We start from the raw sequence: 22,912 nt of genomic DNA, 5'->3' as shown, positions 1-22,912 counted from the left end.
GGACCTGCCAGCGGCACGGAGCAGCCCGTGGCCACGGATGGGGAGCTCGGGACTGACTCCTCGAGGTGTCCGTCCCCCTCAAGCATCACTCGAGCAGGAGAGGAGGGTATCAGTGCCTTAGAAAATCTTGCCTGCTCTCACCTAGTGTAGACCCATTGGAGATGTAGGAGCCTGATCTTCCCAGCTTATGTTTGCATCCCAGGGTTTTGGCTGTAATTCCAGCGGCCATCCCGGAGGAGCTGTGCCTACAAGGTGCTGAGGGCTCCTTGTCTGTGGGACCGGGTATACTTTGGGCAAAAAGAGGGGCTGCTCCATAAAGCAACCTCAACCACCTGCTTTTTAAAAAAGGAGAGGAGGAGGTTGGCTTGTGGTCCTTTGGTGTGCTGCAGAGAAATCCCTTGGTAGCTGGAGGCTTGGGCTTGATAGCTGAAGTGCCCAGTGTCCAACCCAGATTAGATCCCGCTGGGATAAATGCCTTCCTGGCTGAGCAGGGTGGCTGCTGGCTGCTCCGGAGGGTTGCTGGTTGATTTTGTTTGCACCCAGGTGTGCTGATGCTCAGCGCGGGTGTGCTGGAGATGAAGGAGAGGCTGTGTCTACCATATGAGACTTTATTAAAATTTAAAAATAAAGAAAAGTGAACTTGAATACAGAATTTATTAAAGAGCTTGCCCCGTGTGTCCTTGGCCTCCTCACTGCTACACGGTGTGCTGTAGGCCAGATGGTTGCTGCCTTCCCCCCTGCTGAAACACCTGCATTTCAGTGGAGGGGCATGTGTATGAGAAGCCCTCTGGGATAAGTGAAGCTATAGAAATGTAAATTAAATTATTTACCTACTCCGAGTTAAATGCTCTGCCCTTCTGGCCAAGGAGGAATGGGATGGGAGGGGCTCCAGAACCTGCTTAACTCTTTGTTTAAATTGCAGGGAAGTTTGTGGAGCAACCGGAGTTTCTTGGCGCTAATTGCCAGTGGTTTGGTAGGAGCCAAATACCAAAGTGCCCATAAAGATCTGCTCCCTCCAGCCTCGTCATCACTGCCTTATGAAAAGCGTAGGATGCCTATCACCTCCCAGGTGCTGGTCTCAGGGAAGGCGAAGTGGCCTGTGTCATGCATTGGCACCTTCACCTTGCTGTCGCTCTCCCTTTGCTTGCTGGTGACTGGAGAAGTGGGTCTCGGAGCCATCTGCATCGGGAGGGCGGTTTGCATGACACAGGGAAGATGCTGCTGCACAGCTCCTATCCGTGACAGCTAGCTCAGCAGCAAAACACACGGTCCTGCAGAAAACCAAAATCTGCAGGCAGATGGTTCTCTCTAAGAGAGAAAAAAAGGAAAAAAGCCAGGTTTTTGTGGTTTGCACAATGTTCATCCCAAAGAAAGTGTTTGTTAAAGGGCATTTTTGCTGTTCGGACGTGGCTTGCTGACAGCAGCACCCAGTGCTGCCTGTGAATAGGCTGGAGTTTCTGATTATTATTCTTATTCTTTCTTTTTTTTTTAAATAAGGAAAGGAACGTGAATTAATCACAGGGCAGGATGTAAGCAGATTTTTAAAGTAAAAGGCATAGCCACATGGGTCCCTGGAGTTGCCTGAGCCAAAAATAACATTTCAAGGTTTAATCTTGATGCAGTTTTAGTGCAGAGGGGGGCGAGGGGGGGAAGCTGCAGGGGGACACTGCACAAAATGCATCCAAGCCTGCTCCTTTCCGAGGTGATTGAGCTGGCTGTGGCCTTTCTGATTGTCACAGGACTTGAGCGAGCAGAAATAAGCTTTTCCTGCTGCCTGTGACTTGGGAGGGGCACTGGTCACTTAATGCCCAAACATTTTGCAGACGAGCATCCTGCTGCAATGCAAGAAATGGCCCCGCTGCGGCAGCGACAAAGCAGAGCCCTGACGCGGATGCTGAGCTGACATCCCCTGGCTGATGCGGCCGTGGAGATTACCTCTCAGCCCTCTTTCAGGTTTTCTTTTCTCCCCTGCACCGAGTGGGGTGAAATGACCTTGGCTCAGGGGCGTTCTGTGTATAAAGCCTGAGCTGCGCTCGCAGCCCACCAAGCAGCCGCTCCCCCTGTTGCCAAATGCTTTGTGCAACAGCGGGAGCGGCAGAGCTCTCTTTGAATACCTATATGTGAAATACATCATCTGGGTTTGGTTTTTTATTTGTTCTGGAGCTGATCACTCGTAAACCTTCACTTTTCTTCTCGTTTCTCCTTGCTCAGGCTCCGGGAGGTGCTGTCTCTTCCCTCCTCTAGCAGAAGCACGCTGCCACCAAAACCAGCTTTCCAGAAGCGCTCAGTAACCAGAGCTGCTGCGGCCACCTTCGAGCTGCATGGACTTGATGCCTTGGCTGCTTTCAAAAATGTAGTCATGAGCTTTCTGGTGGGAGCCGCTAGGTTCTGAGCTCTTCTGAAACCTGGCCTGGTGAGCACTGCCTTATGGGGAGCCCTCTGAGAGGAACTGGGTCCAAAATACTTGTGTGCTGTCTCTCCTAAGTGTAGAAATAAGACAACGTAGCCATGCTATTGTTGCATTCTTTCAAACCAACAAGTCTTTGCGGTGTTACCTCCTAGTCATCTCATGACACCTCCTTTCCTATGGAAATGGGCCCATCTGGGGATTCACGTGGTCCCAGGCAGATAATTGTAATGGTCCCCCCGGCCTTTAAAATCTATGAATCACTCCAGTATCTGGGCACTTTATGCACATTAGTGAATTAATCCTTACAGCCTCTCTGCAAGGGAGGGAATTATCGTTGTCATTGCTCAGATGGGAAATGGGTGAGATGGAGCCCAGATCTGCGCCAGAACTAGGGGGTCACATCACTCACAGCCGTAACAGCTAACCTTTGGGCACCCAGCCCTTGGGGGCATCCGTGACCCTGCATTAGTTACCTCTGCAGTTGTGCCGAGTGAACGGGGAATATCTATCCAGCCTGCCACGTGGCTAGAAATCCATCTGAGCCCTGTCACGGTGAGATGTATGGATGGGGCGTAGGCAGCGGGTCTGCCGCAGCTGGGAAGCACAAGGAGGATGCGCTGTGTCGGACACTGGGTGGGCTGGGATGCGTGCAGGAGGTCCGGCATCTCCTCGTGCCGTTGGCCTTGCCTTCTGCACGCCACTGCCTCCCAGCTGGTGTGGGTGCCCTGCCTGCTGGGAGGTCCCCAAACGAAGGAGGTTGGTACCGCTCAGCTCAGGAGAGCCAGGCAAACCCCCGGACATTCCCTTAGCCCCCTCGCCCCGGGCTGATCGCACCACAATCGCTTGCTGTAGGGCAGCGCAGCAGCTGGACGGGCTTTGGAAGTGAAACCTTGCGGTGGCTTCTTTCAAAGCTCAGCTTATCCATGCTGGAGCGCTTAGTGCAGTCATTTACCTCCCGCACTGCAGTTGCAAGACACGTGCTGTTTTCTTTTGTTTCCCCTGGTATCCAGGTGTTTCAACCATGTCACGGCAGTACCGTGGTGTCCGTGGGCAGAGTAACACATCGCTGTGCTGGAGTTGGGGCTGGAGCAGCGTTTTGGCTTCCCTTTATTAATGACAGCTTATTAATTCAGCCGTGTGAGGAGCCTGATGGAGGCAGGTTTGGCTCCTCACTCCTTTCAGGTCTGGTGAGGCTGTACCAGAGCTTGTGCTTTCAGCAAGCTAAAGTCTCCTTTTTGCAAGTGTGCACCCCTGGAACAGTTTGTGCTGGGGCAACCTACACCCAGTCTATATTAAAGCCGAATTTTGGCTAGTGACTGGCACGGTGTGCAGCCAGTGTTTATGGTCTCTGAAAATTACTGTCAAAGTTAAAAAATAGCCGTGCAGCTTGTGTGCTGGAGCTGCTGGGAGAGCCAGCGAGCACCTGGGCTCCTGCATGGCTGGAGTGTTGGATACGGTGGGTTCAGCACTTGCCTGATCCTCCTTTTGCATCGAGTGCAGTTGTAGGCTTTACAGAAGCAAGGAAAAGCCCTGAGCAACCCCTTGTTTCTCATGTTGTGCTTATTAAACTGTTGGAAAAAATCTCCTTCTGACTAAAGATCCGGGCTTCAGCCTACTGCTTTTATTCTCTGGCTCTTGCTCCTAATGGAGATGGTGCGTTGGTCCAGCTGGAAGTATTGTGTCCTATCAAATAAAGATTCTTAAATGAGCACATTTATTCATCGAGCTGTCACAGCCTGTTGAGTAAAGAATGCAGACTGGCCAGCCTTAGTCTGCCTCAAATCTGTTTTCTCCAAAAAGCTCTGACAGTCTCTGGGGTAAATAAACCCAGCCCCATGTTTACCCAAATCCCAAATGTCACCCATGTGCTCCGTCCCCTGCACTAAGGCAGCTGTAGGGTCATCCTGAGGGGAGAGAAAGGCAGAAATTGGGGCTGTGCGTGCTGTTTAAACTCTTTATTTTTACGCAGCCCTTCGCCGCTGCGGCATGAAGGGTCGCTGCTGGTTTTGGGGCTGATTTGCAGCGCGGAGGCAGCAGCGTTATCCCAGTGCCCGTCCCTCGCCCCAAAGAGTTTACAGCCTACATCTTCTTAATTCAGACACCCGCAAAATAGCAGGCTGAAATAACACTGCTGTATGTCAGCTGCTGATGGAAGGAGATTAAATATTAAAGCCAGTGCTGTGGCTTTAACTCATTCCATTTTTTTTTCCCTACTCTTCCCCCTTTCTTCCCCCCCTGCTTTTCTTCTCTGTGTAAAATGACATGATTTAGAACTGAAGTGCCAGACTCAGCCTCTAGGTTTCGGCGTTTGGAAATGTATGTAGAAAGATATATTGTGTCTGTGAGCATTTCTGTGCAGAGAAAGAGAGAGCTCCCAAGCTAGTGAGACCACATAAAGATGTTAAATAGAGCTGTAACGCACACCGAAAGCAGGAAAAGTGCCCTAGAAAAAAAAAGTAAAAAAAAAAAAAAAAAAAATATCCTGAAATGGAGCAAAATGAAAGATTAAAATAAATTCAGTGGTGCCAAGGCTGGGCTGAAACGTGCCCCTCGTGGAGCCAGGGCTGGTGGGGAGAGGGTGAGGGGGGAGAGAAGTGTGACCCCATTCTCCACCTCATCTTCTTGCTACTTCCCTCATTGACCTAAAAATCTCCCATTTCTTTAGTACAAAACTGAGTCGGAGAATTGGGGAATTTTCTTCCTTTTCCTTTTTTTCTCTCTGTCTCTGCATGTTTAGTATTTTGAGACACCACTGGAGCAGCAGCCACTTGCCTGCTAAATATTCATCTGAAACCGGCTGCTCCTCTGTCCTCACAAAAAAAACTTGATTTATTTTTCTCCGCTTACCGTAACCCACCTATTTTCCTCCACTAACGGCTTGTCACTGCATCGCAAGGGGCGAGCGGAGTTGGCAGCAGAGTACATTAAAAGCCAGGGTGGTTTTGGGCCAGAAACATGACAAAGTGTCAGTCGGTGCCCACCCTTTCTCCCCGGTCCCCCCTTCCACGAGCACTTTATGGTGCGATGCAAAACGCCGCCGCAAATTTTGTCTCCCTCGGAGAACGGCGGTGGTTCGCTCGCTTCTCCTTTGTTCGGTGGCATTTTGGCGTCGCCAAGATTTGTAATGCTGTTTGGGAATGAGTCACATTTGGGCTGGAGCAGAGCTGAGGGTTTCGGAAGCTGCGGGGAAGAAAGAAACCCAGAACACATGTATCTTTAGCAAAACTGTTGAGAAATTTTATTTAAGGTTGCGGACCAGATTGGGGAGGGGTGGCTGGGAAAGCCGGAGCGTGTGTGCCTCGAGTTAGATGGGCAAAAGCCTCTTTGCTTTTCTCCCTGCAAGCATGTTAAGACCCACCAGCTCTAATTTCTTTTAATTTGAGCCCCAGTTACGAGTCAGCATCAAAAGCACCTTCTGATACGACGTGTTTGAAGGACGCTATGCATAATACACTTGTTACTGCACCGAGGGGGAAGATGGATGGGACATACGTGGATGCAGCCGTTGTCTTGGCAGTGCGGTCCCTTGCCTCTGCTAACGTGTGCCCCCCCCTTGCTGCACGGCTCCTGGGAAGGCGCCGTGGTGGCTTCCAGCCTGGAAAACGCAGATTTGCTCGATAAAAAAAATGAGTCATAAATAAGCATTGGAAAGAGCGAGGGAACCCAGGGTGTCACGCTTGAACTAATTCACAGAAACAGGTGGCTTTGGGTTGGCTTGTTTGTTGGATGGTTTAAAGAGAGAGAAAAAAGGAAGGGGAAAAGGGCAGAAATCCTTTGCTACAGCAGCAGCTTTTTCTAGAAATCAGCCTGATGTTGCACGGCTCCTGGATGCATAAAAATCCTGCAGTACGGCCCGTGCAATGCCCTCAGCCTCCCGGTTTGTCGCAGTCTATTAGGAGAGGCGCAATCCATCCTCGGGTCTTTATGATTATTTGCTTTAACCCTGTCCCTACCTCTCCCCCCCCTTTCCTCGATCTCGATGCTTGGGGCTGGTGCAGCTGCTCAGAGCAGCCCCGCAGCGGGCGATGCTGCCCTTTTGTTGGGATTTTGGCAATGCCCCCACGCACCCAGCCCTGCCTCCGTGCTCTCACGGGAGGATGTGAGCCTCCCCCTGCAGCACATCCCTAAAGCCATTGCAGGTGGGTTTTTATCCTGCCATTCTCCTGCAGGTGGAATTTCAGACGGCATCTTTAACGGCATGTGAAATGCATCCCCTCCCGGTTCGATGGTGGTGGATGGCGGTGGTGCTTCGCGCTGCACCGTGCTGTCACAAAGAGGCACGGGCAAGGACGGTGGGCAGCCGCCTCCATCCTGCTCCATAAAGCCACAGCCTGAATTGCCGGACAGGTGCCAGCTCTGCCGCATGCCATCCAAAAAAAGTTGCCTGACCCCTAATAGCACCTAATTCATCCCTCCATTAGCCAGCAATAAAGCGGAGCATCTCACCGAGCGCGGCAGATTTGTGTTTCCTACATTGGTTGCAGCCGCCGCATGGCCCCGCCACTTAAAAAAATGGATTATTAAAAATATTTGTCCCCCGTTCCCCAGAAGCCCCATGTAATGGCTTTTTCATTTTGAGCAATGTGTTCACACACCGCTTCTCAAACAATCTGTCCCGCTCTGGTTTTGCTTAATGCTCGGCAGCGATTCTGTTACAGTTGCTCTCCGGGCGGCTCTCTCCCCCACCCTGCTGCAGGATGTACCCGTAAAACACAAAATGCATTTATTCACGATTTTCTAAATTGTTTCATTTCAGAGGTTTACAAACGAGGACCACCTGGCGGTTCATAAACACAAGCATGAGATGACATTGAAATTCGGCCCTGCTCGAACTGACTCAGTCATCATAGCAGGTATGTGGCGCTCAATCCAGGCCAGCTCTGAAAATGGTGCACATTAATATAGCATGACTGCAAGATTAATACCAGGGACCAGATGCACTGAAAAACGTCTCTACCTCCCATAAAAAGCTCTTGTGATCTGCATTTAATCAGGAGGAAAGGAAAGCCAGAGGCTTCCAAGTTTCTATTTTTTTTCTTTTTTTATGGTAGTATCAGGTTTTGTGGGGTTTGGCTTTTTTTTTTTTTTTTTTTTTTTTTTTTTTTTTTTTTTTTAGCTCTCACCCTTTTTATTAAGACTGGAAGATTTATGGACAAAAGGTCTTTCACATTTCTGCATGTGCTTTGAGGACGATGAACAAAATCTGACAAACCCAGCTTCCTCTCCTCAGCCCAGGTGTCAATTTTCTTGAGCTTTTAGGCTAGCAGTTAATAAATTAAAACACCATCGAGTGCACTGGCTACTGCCGAGAGTGCATTTGCAGAGCGCAAATGGCAGTACACAGTCAATGCAGCCTTTATAACACTGGGGGGAAAAAAACCAGCCCACATATATTGTTGTCTGGCAGCAGATCATTGCTGGCTACAGATACTCTCCTGCCTTGTCAGTCCTTGTTCGTTTGGGCTTCTTAAAAGGGCGTGAGGTTTGTGTTCCCGCTGGATGAAAAGGCTGCTGCTGAGGATGAGAGGAGAGGAGAGGAGGAAACGCGTTCTGAAGCCTGGAGAGTTCGTAAGGGGAAACACGTCTGCTGCAAGAGCCTGGCACCCTTCTCCCAGGTTCATCTCCAGCCCAAATTCGGTGTGGAAGTAGGAAATAGCAGTTTGGTTGGTTTCTTAAAGCCTCCAAGTTAATTGCAGCTGTGGGTAGGGTCGTAAGCGAGCTCATGCAGCCATTGCTGGAAGGACAGAAAGCTGCTCCCCGGGGAGGGCTCCCTGGGACAAAACGGGCTTCCGGAGAGGGAGTTAATTCCAAACAGGATCAGACTAATGGGAGTGGATGGTGAAGAATTTGGAGTGGGGGCTGAAAAAACCCTCAGATTCCTAAAGGTCATTTTTTGCTTCGGTTCACCCCTTTTTGAAGCAGGGTGCACGGCAGGAGGGTTAGCTTTTGCCTGATGAACCCAGGGTGTAGACGGGCCAGGTGGTGATGGGGGAGCAGAAATGGGGCACGGTCCCATCTCCAGCCGAAGTCCCACCTGCTCTTAAGAGGGATGCAGCATTAAAAGCCCTCATCTGCGCAACTTCCAGAGCTGCATGTCCCTCCTCTGCACCAGCTGTCACAGGTGAAACCATGGGTGGGATGAAACGCTCCAGTTTTACCACCAGGAACAAGGTCTAGCCCTGTCTCCCAGCTCCTCCGGGCTGACGCTCAGTGGGTTGCTCTGGGTTAAACCACAAGGGAAACAAAAAAACACCCAAACTTATTTAGCTGTGGTCAGTGCAAGACCAGCCTATTTAACACCGACTTTGCCTGGCTGAGGTCTTGATGGCAGATAGAGCAGCCGGGGGGTTTGCAAGGGCTATAAAGCATGCTGGCTTTGAGCAGTGAGATCGAGGGCGTTATTGCCCTACATTCCTAACATCCTTTTTCTTTTTTAAGCCACCATTTTGTCTTTGGATTTTCTTGTTCTCTCCCTCCCTCTTGCTTTGTGCCGAGTCCAGGGCAGCAGCCCGTGTGTTAATGAGCAGGAGGGTTCAGCGAACATCTCTTGCCGCAACTCCGTGGTTAAGCTAAAGAGAGTCATAAAGAATTGTTCTCTCTGCCGGTTATAGCTGGCAGCAGAGAGACTTATTTAAATGGGAACGTGCATTTCTGGGGTGTCGCTGCGGGTGGAAGAGCTGCTGCCATTCCTGGAGGTACGGACTGGGGAAGGGTAGGATGAGAGGTTATACAGCTTTGCTTTGTGGCATTGTGCAAACTTCTGCCGGAGATCTGGCCCTGGGCTGGCGTGCCCAGCTCAGAAGGACATTGCTAAGTGGGGAATGGTCCCGAGAAGAGCCCCGAGAGCTGTTAAAGCACTGGAAAAACAGCCTCCTGCTGAGATCTTTAGTTGATAAAGTTCCTTGGTTTAATGAAGAGAGATTTGGGGGGAACCGAAGTGTGCTCAGAGGAGGCCTTTGCTTTATTAGCAAACCCAAGAAGTAGGGTTTGAAGTCAGGCTGGAAATAAAGTGTAGTTCTGCGACAGCAAGGCAAAGTAATCGCCAGAGTCGCTTCCTGAAGGCTGTGGGAGCCTCTCCACCACCGGCCAGTTTGAAATCCAATGGGATGTTTTCCATAGATGCTTCAGCTCTACGGAGCGGGGAGCATCCGTGCCAAACGGCCGATGCTTTGTGCAGGAGGTCAGGCGGAACTATCTTGGGGATCCCCTTTGTGCTTAAAAATCTGTGTAGCTTTCTGTCAGATGGATTCTTTCAGTGTAATGTGCTCGTGTCGGGCTCCCGCTAGTACCTGGACTCCTGACCTAGCGTCACGCAGAAAAACGAGGCTCGCTGGGAGCGGGGAGCTCGCGTTCTGCTTTATAGCCTGGGTGATGGCCAGAGAGATCATGACTCAACGTGTTAATATGGTGGAAAACGGGCCCCAGAGGGATTGCTTTGGACAGTGGTGGTAATTATTAGCACTCCCACGTAGCCATCTGTCCTAGGATGTGCATTAATGTACGAAGCCGGCACAGGGAGGGAAGCAACGCTGCCCAGCTCTATTCCACATCAGCGGCAGGGCTGCTCCGATCAGCTGTTTCCCCTCTTGTCGCTCTGTATTTTTGAGATCTGCCGTTTCAGGGAGATCAAACCCTGCTGTTTTCCTTCCTTGCAGCAGCAATTCAGCTGAGGACAGGCAAAACCCTGGGGCGGGAGGGACAGGACACGACCCACAGGCCGGAATTTCAGAGAAATCACTCCACGCTTCTCACTGCAGTCATTATTTCTTTGAAGAGCATTGCAAAATCAATTGATTTTCCCATTTCTGAATTGCCACTTGCTTTGCAAACACGATGCGTGCCTTAGCAGAAAAGCATCCAGGCTTCCACAAAACAGAGGCCATGTTTGCTAGGGGTTCCCAGAGAGGACTAAGGTGGTTAAAATGAATTTTCTAGCCTCTCTTTGACCAATGCTTGGTGTTACAACCCAAACAGATCAGACTCCGACCCCAACTCGGTTCTTGAAGAACTGCGAAGAAGTGGGACTCTTCAATGAGCTGGCCAGCTCCTTTGAGCACGAGTTCAAGAAAGCCACGGAGGATGACGAGAAAAAGGCAAGAGGCAAAGGCCACCGTTGCCGTAAAACTGAGCCGGGCGCATATTGTGGGGGCTGGAGTGGGGCCGGTGCTGTTCTGATGAAAGGCATATGTTGTAGGCTAACGAAGTGTGGTCTCAGATTTAATATGCTGCCTTGCTTGGGACTTTATTTTTTTAACTTGAGTGACTTTGGCTGGCTATCCTGCAATCCAAGGCCTGGTGAGAGCAGATTTTAATGGTTTATTATTCCTTTGGCTTTTCACTTAAAAAAAAAAAAAAAAGAAAAAAAAAAAAAAAAGGCAGGACCTGAAATACCTCGCACCTTGGGAAGGAGATGCGGGAAAAGAGCAGGACTTTGTTAAGCGCTCAGGGTCTGAGCAAAAATTCACTCAGAGCCTCCCAGGGGATGGGGGTCCTTAAGGATGGTGCCTTTAAGGTGCAGTCAGGGGAGAGGGGATGAGCTCAGCCCCGTGCCTTTGGCATCTGAAGGGTGTCAGGGTTCATGCAAAGAGAGAGGGGCTCCAGGAGGAGAACAAAGAGCTCCCTCATATGCAAGCGGTATATCGATTCAGGCTGCCCCTGCCAACCTCAGGAGCACAGGGGTCTGAAGGACAACGGGATCTCGTCAGATAGCAGCTAATTAAGGACATTTCCCCCCCTTCCCCTTTCCAGGATCTGAGGAGCAGCAGATGCGTATTGGGCTCTTAGACTGGCACATACATTTACTAAATTGATATATGTATGTACATACACTCGCAGTCAGCGGCGCTGCTCGGAAATAAACTGCAGGAGCACAGCCGCGTAAATCTTCACTGAGATGGGGAACGGAGGAATTCAGAATTAAAACTGAAAACTGTCTTTCACCCGCTCTCCCAATAACAGGGCTCTTTAAAGCATAAATTGATCTCTCTCATTGGTATGCTGCAGGGCCTTGTCGGGCTGCGTGGCATTTTATGCTCTGAATTCCCTGCCTTTTGTTCTCCGCAGCCCAGACCCCGGTGCTGGGAGAAGGTGGTTGCTTTTCGTTTGTGGTTTCACATGTAAATGGTTGAGCAGCCCACAGTCTAGCCAGTCGTTTTATATGTAAGACCACCCATCTCCTGGGCTGCGCTACCTAATAGCCAGAGCGGAGATCCTTAGGCTGTTAGATGTTTTCCTTTTCTGCTTTCGGATGACTGCAGTCTAAATATTTCTGCCGGCAGCTGGGCAAATGGGGCGGCGTGAAGCTCAGGGTGGGTGCAGGCGTTAGGGAAAGCATCATCCCTCCTAGAAAATCTCTGCCCAGGCGAGGTCCCCGGGCCCAGATGGCTTGTCACTCCCGACCCTGGCCAGGGCTGCCTGCTGCATTTCTGAGATGCTTTCGACATTTGGCTGTATCAAGCCCAGTTGCTGCTGTTGTGTTTTGTCCTCCAGTTCCAAGGGTGGTCTCGACACCAGCATGTTAATTAAAAACATCAGCACAGCAGGAGCTTCCCTGGAGGCACTTTAAGTGGTTTGAAACTTTCCTGCATGTTAATCCCTTCTCCTTTGTGATTCCCAGTGCAACATCTCTGCTTAAAAGGGCAGGTAAATGGTTACTACTGCACGTAGGGCAAGCAAAGCTCCTGCGTAAATCAGTGCAGAGTGGTGCTGGAGCCGCACCCCACTCAAGAGCAGCAAGAACATCCGTGGACGCCTGGATTTACCCTCTTGCCACAATTTTCCCTCCCTGGAGAGGACTTAAAATGCAGCAAAGGAGGAGGTTTAGGTTAGACGCTAGGACGAACTGTCAGTGGTCGGGCAAGTGAAGGAAGGCACTGGGATTGATTGTGGAGAGGGGGAGAGCAGGATGGACAACAGCTGTCAGGACTGATTTAGGGAGCGTTTCTCCTGCCCTGGACGGAAGGAGGGACCGGGTGATTTGTGAGGTCTCTTGTAGCCCAGTTGAATGCAGCATCCTGCTCCGTCGCGTGCTCCTCCCATGCTCCTGCATGACATCTTCTCCCAGGTCTTGTCTTCCTCCAGGTCTGGGGAGGGGAGAGGTGGCCGCTCAGTTTAGTCGTTCCCCCACCTGGTTGTCACCTTGCCCTTTTCCCGTCCCCAGCAAGTCATTAACTGGTTAAAATGGGGCACATGGCACTGCCGGAACCCAGGGTGGTGGCAAGTTGCCAGGTTCAGGCATATGGTTGGGTTTTATTTTAATGGGGCGCTCATAGATATTTAATAACTTGCATGGCTCTTTGTTTGCTTTTGATAATCGGGTAATAAAATAATTCAGGCTGATTTATACAATGCTTTACAGCTCTTCTGTGAATGAAAGTGCCTTCTGTAACTCACAGGCATTTGGCTTTGTTACCTGTTCTCCTTAGCAGAGCCCTTTTATGAAAAAAAACACAAAAAAAACCCCCAAAAAACCTAACCCATGGAAAGAATTGTGTGTGTGTGTGTGACTGAGAAACCACAAAATGGTGCCATCTGGGGCAGAGACTGTCTTTCCTAGGCCTCCGTCTCTGTTTGGACAGGGCCGGCACAGCACAGCACCGATCTCCACCTCGGGCTCCCAGATGCTGCTTCAGTACAAATAAATAATAATAATTTGGCAAGAGCTCAGAGCTGTAGCTCTTCCTCTGGGAGCAGCCGAATGTTTCACAAACAATATGAGCTAATTGTCCTTTCAATCTGTGGCTGGTTTTCCTGTAGAGTGCCGGAGCCCTGGACATGTCTCTGCCCTCCACGCCGGACATCAAGATAAAGGAAGAGGAGCCAGTGGAGGTGGACTCGTCCCCGCCGGACAGCCCTGCGTCCAACCCGCAGTCGCCGCAGAACAAAGAGAAGGTGGGTCTCCCCGACCATGCCCTGCGGAGGTCTGGTGGAGGAGAACAAGCTTCTCCACTTGGGTGCCAAGGCCTGGTTTGGGCTTGTGAGGTTCCTGGTTTAGAAGGAAAGAGGAAAGCTTGTTCGCTGCAATACACGCTTGCTGCCCTTAAGTTTCCGCATGGATCTGGCTAATGCAGAAGGCCCTGCCTTTCACCCTGGGAGCGCTTTTCTGGCAGGGCAGAAGTGCCAGGCAAGTAACGTGTCTTCTCCAAAACCGTCTCCCTGTGTCCAGAGGGGGCTGGTGATTCAGAACGGGTTAGTCTGGCTGACACGTTCTCCATCAGGAGAACCTCCTGCTGCCTGGGGCTGGAGCAGTAGTTCAGGGAGGGGAATTATTGCCCAGAGGCTGCTGCGGGCGGCAGGAGTCTGAATTTCTGTGCCGCGCTCCCTGCGCCGACATCAGATCAGTGTGGCTTTGGGTACGTTGCTCCTCTCTGTGCCTCAGTTATTTCACTAAATCACTTGTAAGTCATCAGAAGGAAGAGACAGCCTGGTGATTATTAAGCTAATAAGTAACAGCATGTCTCCTTTTGTCTGTTGATCCTCTTCAGGAGATCACCTCCAAGCCTGTAATCATTTCTACGCCTACTCCAACCATTGTGCGCCCAGGCTCGCTGCCGCTACACTTGGGTTACGACCCGCTGCACCCCACGCTGCCTTCCCCAACCTCTGTCATTACCCAGGCTCCCCCTTCCAACAGACAGCTTGGGTAAGTACAGAAGAGGGACACGCACGCCGAGGTTTTTCTCCCATACCGTCAGGCTTCCTGGGCAGTAATTAGGTACCTAAATAAGTTCCCTGATTGTCAGAACAACCGAGATGCCATGATTCCCGCTGCGGCTGCTTGGGCATAAGGGCCTCGTTGCAGCGCTGTCTGCAGAAGCAGAATGGGGTGTAAGTGCAGAAAGCAGGAACTAATTGTCGCAGTGTAACGAAACGAGGCAAAACTCACCGCGGGGAGAAATTAAACCCAATCCCCAAACACGCTGACATGACACTTGCTGTCTACGATGGGAGTGTGGCCTGACTGGGGACTCCCAAGTTGCTTTTGCAGCCTGACGCGGTGGAGAGAGCTCGGCTAAACTGGTGGTAGGAAATTGTCTGGTTCTTTAATGGCTTTGGGATTTTCTCAGACAGCTGTTGCCTCTGAAGTGTAACCTCTCCTGCAACCTGCTGGCCTCCTGCATGGTCAGCCTCTGCCTCGGGAGCTGTTTGTTTCAGCAGATCTAATGACCTGCTCCTTTTTGCCACTTTAACAATCTGGATCGGAGGCTCCAGAGCGCTGGCTGCCGCAGTTATGAGCCTGCCACACTGCTAGGTAGCTCCGGCCCCGCACATAAAAGGAAGGAGCCTGAAGGATGCAGGAAACACATTACAATGAGCCCTCAGGAGACGTATATTTAGCCCCACTTCTATTCTTTGGTGTCAGGATGCTTCTTTTTTGCTGTGGTCCTGGCCTCTTTCTAATTACCCTTGTTTTGAGGCTGGCTCCTTACATTAACAAGGCCATTTTTTTTGGCTGTCAGTTCATATTTTTGTGTGTGTTTTTTGCTTTGACCCTCTGGCACCATCAATCCAGACTTCCTGACGGAAAGTTTTAAATCCTGTCTTGAGGCGTTAAGGGGTTAAGCGATTGTCCTGGGGTTTTGAAAGGGCGTTATATTCCTTCTGTAACCCAGCGCAGCAGAGACTCACAGGGCTGTTTGGAAACCAAGTCCCCTTGCACTTGGAGGCATGAAAAAATCAGAACTGGAGTAAGCAAGCTAGACTTTAATACGATTTTATGTGCCCTTTGCAGCCCACAGGGGTAGATCCCTCCTAGGGCACTCTATGGAGAGGTGGGGCTGCAGCTGTAGCAAGGGTCCCTGCTTTAGGGCCACTGCGGACGTGGTGGGGTTGTCAGCGTGACAGAGATGGAGGGGAGGCTGTGACCTCCCTGTAACTCGGCTTGTTAGGCTGGAATTTTCAAAGCAGCCTGGAGGATTTGGGATGCCCAATAGAAATGAATGAGAGTCGAGCGTTCACGTTCCCAAGGCAGCCTTAAAAATTCCAGCCTGAGTTATTGGCACGATGAACTCCCCCCTCTGACCCACGTCCCCTGCTTCTCCCCACCCTGCCGTTACTCCATGCCAGCAGAGCTTCCTCTGAGGATCCCAGGCAGCCCAGCCTCCTCTGTCCCTTTCCCTGGGCTGGCAGAGGAGGCAGCAGCGACTTTTTTTTTTTTCTCTCCCTCCCCCAAAGCCAGGCTCCCAACAGCTCTGCTCTGCTGTCCCCGGCTCGTCTCTGCCTCCATTCGGTTCCCTGCCGCGAAGGGAGGAGGAGCAGGGATCAGCCCTTGCTGCCAGGAATGGTTTCCTTCCTCTCCCGTTGGCTCGAGCAGATCGGCTCCGGCTTTTCCTCCGCTCTCCTAGAAAGGCAGAGTCCGGAGGGTCGGAGCCAGAGCACGGAGAGGTTTGTGACCCTCCAAAATGAAGGCAAGGGGCAGGGGGGGGGTGGTGTGCCAGCTTGTCCCCACATGCAGAAACGCTGCCTTTCGCTTCAAAGTGACCTGCGATGGAAAAAATTGTTGGTATTTTCAATCTGTCATAATGAGGCTCCGGCACGATCGCTGCCTCCCCGAGCCTGCGGTGCCGGGGCCGTTCCCATCCCCCAGAGCCATTGTCTGGGAGGACGCAGCCCAGCCCTGCATCGACTCCGTATTTAGGAGGTTTTCTCTGGAGTCAGAAGCGTTTGTTAACGGAAAGCTAAACCCTTGTAAACCCTCTCACGGGAGCTTGGCTGGTGCGGCTCACAGGCTGAGAAGTGACTGGAGCAGCTGCCCAGATCCCCAATCTGCCCAGCACCAGGCTCAGCCCAGGACAGCACTTTTAATCTCCCCGAGGAGGAGCTGCAGCAACCCCTGGATGTGCTTTTCTGCCCGTTCAGGTGGGCCTTGGCATCTGTGGTGGGTGTATGCCCAGGTGTCAGCCAGGGCACATCCTGGCGCTGGCCACCAGTGTTGCAGCCAGCCCCGAGCAAGGAGCAGCAGCCTGGGTCACCTCGGCGTGACACTGGCACGTGCAGGGGGTGTGCGGGGGCTGAGGGACCCTCACACAAGCTCTGCTAGGCTTGGCACCCTCCCGTTCAGAACGGGCCGTTCAGAAATGGGAAAGTGAGCCCGAGTTCTAGCCAGAATTAATTCGTGCTTCTGCCCTTGAGCTCACGGGGCTGCCGGGACAGTGTAAACTTGTAATAGTCCATGAGAACTTGAATTGTTGTTTCTCCAGGTCTCCCACAGGTTCCCTTCCACTTGTCGTGCAGCTTGCAAACGGACAGACCATGCCCGTCCTTCCAGGCCCTCCCGTACAGATGCCTTCTGTTATATCGGTGAGAGAAACTTCCAACATGGCTCTGCACGGCAGAGGAGGGGACAGCGCTTTCCCCTTGCCAAATTTACGCAGACACTTCCATTTTGTAAAAATTAAAATATATCTCCCCCTCTGTGCAAGATAAGACTGGAAGAGGAGGAGGAGGCGGGGGGCCAGCTCTGGCAAGGTAGTAATAACATGCCGATCACACTGGAGGGCAATAAGTCTGGAAAAAACCAAAGCCTTGCCTGGACAGATGGCTCATGCCGCTGATCCAGGGCTGGGAACTGTAGGATCCCTGATTAGCTGCTTCCATTTGGAACAGTGTGCCTCAATTGAAACCATTCGAGCTTGCAGAGAACATGTTGGTCTTTGCAGGCCAGGAAAGCCACCCTAACCTCGCCAGCGCGCTAAAGAGCTCTTTGAATATCAGCCTTGCGGGTTTGCTTTTTGCATACAGAGAATTTTCCATGGTGCAGAACTCGGGAGCAGATTTGCCTGGTGGGTGGCTTGTAGGTCTTCCGAGTGCTTCAGCTCCCGACCAGGCAGCCTGTGTGAATCCTGTCTGTCCTGCTGGGCATGTCTTTTGGGTTTTGAGTGAGTAATGGCCAAAACCTTCTGCCTCAGGTAACGGGAGTGTTGACGTCAAAGCAGGCAGATGTGCAGGCAGCTTGGCATAGCTTGTGGGCATGGAAACATATCTGCACCTTCCTGATCCTTGGAAACACGACCTGCCTTTGTGGTGCTTATAGAAGTGGCTTATAAAAGTGAAGGCAAATTCGGCTGTTTCCCCTCTTTGGTGAGGGAGAAGACCCTCCGTGCTTAGGAGGGGATGCTGTGACTCACCCTTGGTGTTGTGGCAGCTTTGCAATAGCGCTGCCAGAGCAATAGAGCAAACCAGGGGGGATCTCGTACCCTCCCTCTCCATCCACTCTCCTGCACTGGTGGGGAAAAGCCCGCTGGGAGGGCAGGGAAGGAAGGGAGGCTTCAGAGCTGCCCTCCTCCCTGTCCGCAGTGATGGGCTGGTATGGCTGGCTGATTCCGAAACAGCCACCATGGCCACCAAAGGAGTGGCTGCTGGCCTTCAGTGACAGCAGGCGTAATGGATGGCAGTAGTTAAACGCTGAACGTTTGTCAAGATTTATAAATGTGCTTGGCCGGGGAATTATTACAGAGCCGCTTCGCGGAGCATGCTTGCAAAAGCACCTCAGCTTCCCAAACCCATGTGTTGCTTCGTCCCCAATAGCTGGCTCGGCCAATGTCCATGGTGCCGAACATTCCTGGTATTCCTGGGCCGCCCATCAACAGCAGCGGGTCCATTTCACCATCAGGACTTCCAGTGCACTCTGAAGCCAAAATGGTAAGTGTCCAGAGGCGTGCTGGGGAGGGTGTTGTGTCCACAGCGTTGTCCCTAAGTCACTAGCTCCTCCAGGAGAGACTCCATATGGAGGCTTTTCCCCTGCAGCCTTCGTGAAGAGCCACTGCTTCTCCAAAATCCTGTGCAGCCATCGGAACACCTCCCCGCACCAAGAGCAGGTGTTACAAATGCCACCAGGAATATTAGACTAATCAGCGCTGTGGCTCTGGCAGGCAGAGCAGGGGTACTATTGTCAAGACAAACCTCAGCCCCATCCTAAACACGGCTGTTTTGTAAAGCTGGTGCTTCTAGTTCCAAGATGACAGATGGGTTGGAGGTGGGTTTGAGGAAGGCAGAGCCAAGAGAAGAGTTGTTGCATTGTAATCCAAGGATCCTGGTAATGGTTTTCATGTAGGCCTTTTCTAACTAAAAGTTTACAAAAGAATATTCCTCTCTTGGCTCTTCATGGCTCAAACTAGGTGCGCACAGAGCCGGGGAAGCAAACTGCGAATGAAGAGCAGTGAAACCCTCCAGGTTTTGTGTCCAAGACAGGGTGGAGGTGTTTGCAAACCCACCTCTTGCAGCAGTGCTGCTTGCCGTTGCCCTTGCGTTGTCACTGCTCCCGTTACACCCTGCTTTGGTGTCTGCAGGATTCCTGGGCAGACCAGAGGGGTGAGAGATCTTAAATTCTGGGGTATGAAAGAGCCATCCTGCATCTGGCTGCCCAGAGAAGGGACGTGCAAGACATGGTCTTGGATCACGCGTAGGTCCTTCTCTGCCGCGGGAGGACCCTCTGCGGGTGCTCGAGGACGGTTGGGCTCCGCAGCCTGTTCAGTCCATGGTCCCTCCGCAGAGCCTGCCAGTTGAGGGGTGGGTTGGTGCCAGCTGCAGTAGCAATTTTGGGATGCGGACACCTGTCTGCTTGGGCCGAAGTAGGAAGCTGCTGTCTGTCTTTGGGTAGGCCAGATGGTGATGGCTTTCAGTTGCATTTGACTCAGCCACAGTCTCTGAAGAGCCTGTTCCCCAGCGGCGTGGCTTCTTGGATGATAAGAGGAGCTGGTGAAAGCCTGAAGAGTGTGGAGGACAGGTCTACTGATCCATTTTTTCTCCTTTAACAGAGGCTGAAGGCCAGCTTGACAGCATCTTCCTCACTGAATGGCAGCAATCTGGTGGTGGGATCAGCCAGCACGATGGTGACTGCACGTCCGGAGCAGAGTCAGATACTGGTCCAGCACCCTGACGCCCCTTCCCCAGCTCAGCCGCAGGTCTGCTGCTGCTCAGCCCGCGAGGCTGGGCTGGAGGTGCTGGGGGGGTCTGGGCTTTGGGGAAAAAGGAGGAAAACCTCGCAGCTTCCCGGTTTGCAGAACAGGTTAAACACCTTGTTTTTTCAGTGCCGCTTCAGCACTAATGCTCTCAAACGCCACCAGGCAGAGAACTTCAGCAACATGTTAATTTGCTTGACAAGGTCTGGAGTTTCGAAAGAGTATTTCGCTCTCTTCTCCCTGCTCAATTACTGGGGTTAAACGCTCCCCTCTTAGGCAATCAACTCCACTGGCTCCTGCCAGCTAACCAAATGCCAGCCTTCCATCAGGATCGCCACCTGCTCCGTCAGTTAGATAGGCTTCCAAAAGTTTAATATCCATATGCTGCCTGACAGTGAGTACCGAAGTGTAACTGCACTCCCCGATTGTGGCAGTGTAATTACAGAGCCCTCGCAGAAGCGCCGGCGAGCCTGTGTCTGCACAACTGTTTGCCCTCGCAGACTTTTCCTTTGTTCTCCCAAAATAAAACTGGGAAATGTACGGCGTTACTAAATCTTTTTGTACCAGTTGCCTCTGAGAGCTTTTTTGGCTGAAGGTACTCAGGAAAAATTTCACCCAAATTAATTTTTAAAGCCAATTGCCCACTCAAAAACTGGAATTGCTTGTGCTCCGGGGGTGAGTTACCGAACCCAAATGGAGACGGCGCTTTGGCCACGTGTGGTGACGTGCGTCAGAGCGGGATCGAGCACTCCCAGCCCTGCAGCTGGAGGTTACCCTCTGTCAGCAGGTACGTGGTCGCTGGCCATGTGGGAATCTCCTGTCATTGCAGGGTGAAGTGTTTTTTAAAGTCTCTTAAGTGACATTAAACGGATGGCTGTTTCCTCTGCGTGGCCTGTGGTCATTCACCACGTTTTGCCTCAGCACGGAGGAGAGGAGGCGTCTCTGCCAGTGCCACCAGTAGGATTTGGGGTTTCACTGGTTCCCCTGACACTCACATGTTCACTGGGTTCAGGATCTCGGGGAGTTGGTGGGGTTTCCCACCTGAAGTTTGCCGGGCGCTGCAGGTTCAGCTGAGGAAGGGCTGCCAGAGTCACCTGTGAGAGGGGCTTTGCCCCCAGCTCGCCCATCGCAGCCGCACGGTCCTGGCTGCTCTGCAAAAGCAAATCCCCATTTGCCCCCGCCGCGGGAGCTGCTCTCTCCTCGGCCAGACCTTGGTTACACCAGTGTGCGCCTGCCTGCTTGCACCAGAGCTTCTGTTCAGTCTCTCTCTCCCACGTGCCCCATCTCCAGGTTTCCCCTGCCCAGCCCACCCCCAGCACTGGCGGGCGACGGAGACGTACGGTTGACGAGGACCCGGACGAGCGCCGGCAGCGGTTCCTGGAGCGGAACCGGGCTGCTGCGTCCCGCTGCCGTCAGAAACGCAAGCTCTGGGTGTCTTCCTTGGAGAAGAAGGCCGAGGAGCTCACCACCCAGAACATCCAGCTGAGCGTGAGTATGTAACTGTGGAGGCTGAGCACAGCCTTAGGACCGTCGGGTGGGAACGTCTTCCCTGTGCTGCGGAGACAGCATGCGCTTGGATGCTGCTCTCTGGAGCGGGATCGCTGCCTCTCTGCCTGGATTTCACTCCTTGCTTGCCATCCTGGTGCCCTGCCTCGAGCAGGCCATGGGGGCAGAGTGCTTTGGCGCTCTTGGTCTCCCTCCCTGTCCCCCTCCAAAGGGCTCTGCCTCTGCCCGTGGGGACAGTAGCTGGAGCGGCCTCAGGAGCAGAGAGCCGAGGCCCCAGGAGCAGCTGTGTTTGTGGAGAGGGAGAACTCTGCTGGTGCGGGGTAGGCACCAGCAGTCCCAGTTCCCTTCCAGGCACAGTGGACCTGGCACTGGGGTGAGCAGCTCTGCAGCTGTGGCCTGCAGCCACGCTCATTTTTTTGTTTTCTGGAGAACTGGGTTTCCCCAGCTCTCTGGCAGCACCCCCAGCCTGCCTAGCAGAAGTGCAGCGCATCTGAAAATACAGACTTCATTTCCATTGCCATTAGCCCCCTTGTTAATGCTCCCAGCACTGGCCGAGGACCGAAGGGTCTGCAAAGACCAAACCCGTGTCTGTTCTGGGCTTTTTCTGTTGCTGGTGGCCAGTGACTCATGCGGTGGGATTTTTTCAATAGCACTGATCATGGTATTTTTATTCTCTTCCCAAGATAATTATAGAAACTGTTTCCTCAGGCGATTTTGAAATACAATTGACTGGGTTTCAGCTGTTTCTCCAAACGTTTCAGCAGAGGAGTAGTATGCTGCACAAAGTTTTCAGGGGAGTTAGACCTGGGAAGAAGCTCACAGAGGTACCGAGAGCTTGGAGGAGCGATGCTGTTCCCCACAGCCTGGCGTGGCTGAGCTGGTTGTACACTCAGCTTCTTGCTCTGTTTTAGTTTTCCATCAGAGCCAGCAGCATGCCGGAGTGTCTGCCTCCAGCAGTTGGCATTAGCGGGAGGGCTCAGGCAAATCTATGTCCAGGATTAGATGATTAACACAGCGAGGGGCTTTCCAGCCCGCGGTGGGGGCTGCTGGAGGGAAACGCTGCAGTCCATGGCTTGCACACTGAATTCCTTGAACCCAGAAACTTTGTTTGGTGTTCTGGGGCCAGAGGCATCTCAGATTAGACAACAAATCTGAAGTTTACAGGGCACATAAATTAACGTCCTGTCGTTGCTGGAGGCTGCTGTCAAGAGCGTGAGTGATGCATACGCACGTGTTTGTTTTTCAATCTCAGAATGAAGTCACGCTACTGAGGAATGAAGTTGCTCAACTTAAACAGCTCCTGCTGGCTCACAAGGACTGCCCCGTCACTGCACTACAGAAGAAAACACAGGGCTATCTCGGTGAGTGATGACTTTTGCTGGTCCTTACTACCCTTTAAGTAGGTCTAAGCAGATGCAGCCTGCCTTACGACGTAAGGGAAGGGAGTCTTTGTCTTAGTGTCTGCTCCATCAGCTTCCAGCTGCTGCAGCTGGCAGGACAGGGCAGACCTTGGTCCTGTGTCTTCTGCTGGTAGGGCTTCCACAGCCTCCACACGGAGGAGGATCCATGCAGGTGGACCCGCACATCCACACTGCAAATCGGCACTTGAACCTGGTGTGTAAGATCCAGGTGGCCAGGGCAGCCGCAGCATGAAAGCGCCGAGGGAAGGAGGTGGCGCGTCTCCCTCCACGCCTGGGTAGAGTGGAATATTTGACAGATCCATACGTCTGCTTCTCCCGGGAGCGCGGGCTCCCAGGCAGCGAGCCAAGCACTTGATATTCGCTTTGAAGTTAAAAACTATTGCTGATCTGGAAGCGAAGCCAGAGTCAGGAAAGGCCAGACTCTATAAATGACATCATGGGGCTCTATATCTCATTCTCTGCAATTCACATCAAATTGGCTCGGGTTTGGAAGTAAGAAGGCTTCTTTTTATCTTCCTTTCTTTCTTCCTTTTTTTTTTTTTTTTTTTTTTTTTTTTTTTTAATGCTGCCTATTTCATTATAATCAACCCAGGAGCTAAACATTATGCCTGGGTTCTTATGTCATCTCTGCAATAACAATTCCACGCTGCGGTGTTCGTACAAAGACTTTGGGAGGA

At 52.0% G+C, this 22,912-nt stretch overlaps 1 protein-coding gene across 7 annotated transcripts in view; it reads left to right on the top strand.

The window, feature by feature from the left end:
• The window catches only part of LOC119159344 (cyclic AMP-dependent transcription factor ATF-7), a 69,717-nt gene that overhangs the window by 39,198 nt on the left and 7,607 nt on the right, over window positions 1-22,912 (top strand). For all 7 annotated transcript variants that reach the window (XM_037412060.1, XM_037412059.1, XM_037412058.1 and 4 more), the window contains 9 exons: window positions 7,167-7,263; window positions 10,385-10,503; window positions 13,166-13,300; window positions 13,894-14,051; window positions 16,609-16,708; window positions 17,936-18,049; window positions 19,165-19,311; window positions 20,599-20,796; window positions 22,067-22,175. In XM_037412060.1, the coding sequence (XP_037267957.1) occupies window positions 7,167-7,263; window positions 10,385-10,503; window positions 13,166-13,300; window positions 13,894-14,051; window positions 16,609-16,708; window positions 17,936-18,049; window positions 19,165-19,311; window positions 20,599-20,796; window positions 22,067-22,175 (1,177 nt within the window). The remainder of the gene's footprint in view (window positions 1-7,166; window positions 7,264-10,384; window positions 10,504-13,165; window positions 13,301-13,893; window positions 14,052-16,608; window positions 16,709-17,935; window positions 18,050-19,164; window positions 19,312-20,598; window positions 20,797-22,066; window positions 22,176-22,912) is intronic.

The sequence above is a fragment of the Falco rusticolus genome, chromosome 19 (genome assembly GCF_015220075.1).
Source record: "Falco rusticolus isolate bFalRus1 chromosome 19, bFalRus1.pri, whole genome shotgun sequence".
Taxonomy (NCBI): domain Eukaryota; kingdom Metazoa; phylum Chordata; class Aves; order Falconiformes; family Falconidae; genus Falco; species Falco rusticolus.
Note: the sequence above shows the minus strand (reverse complement) of the source record. Positions and strands in the feature narration are given on the sequence as shown.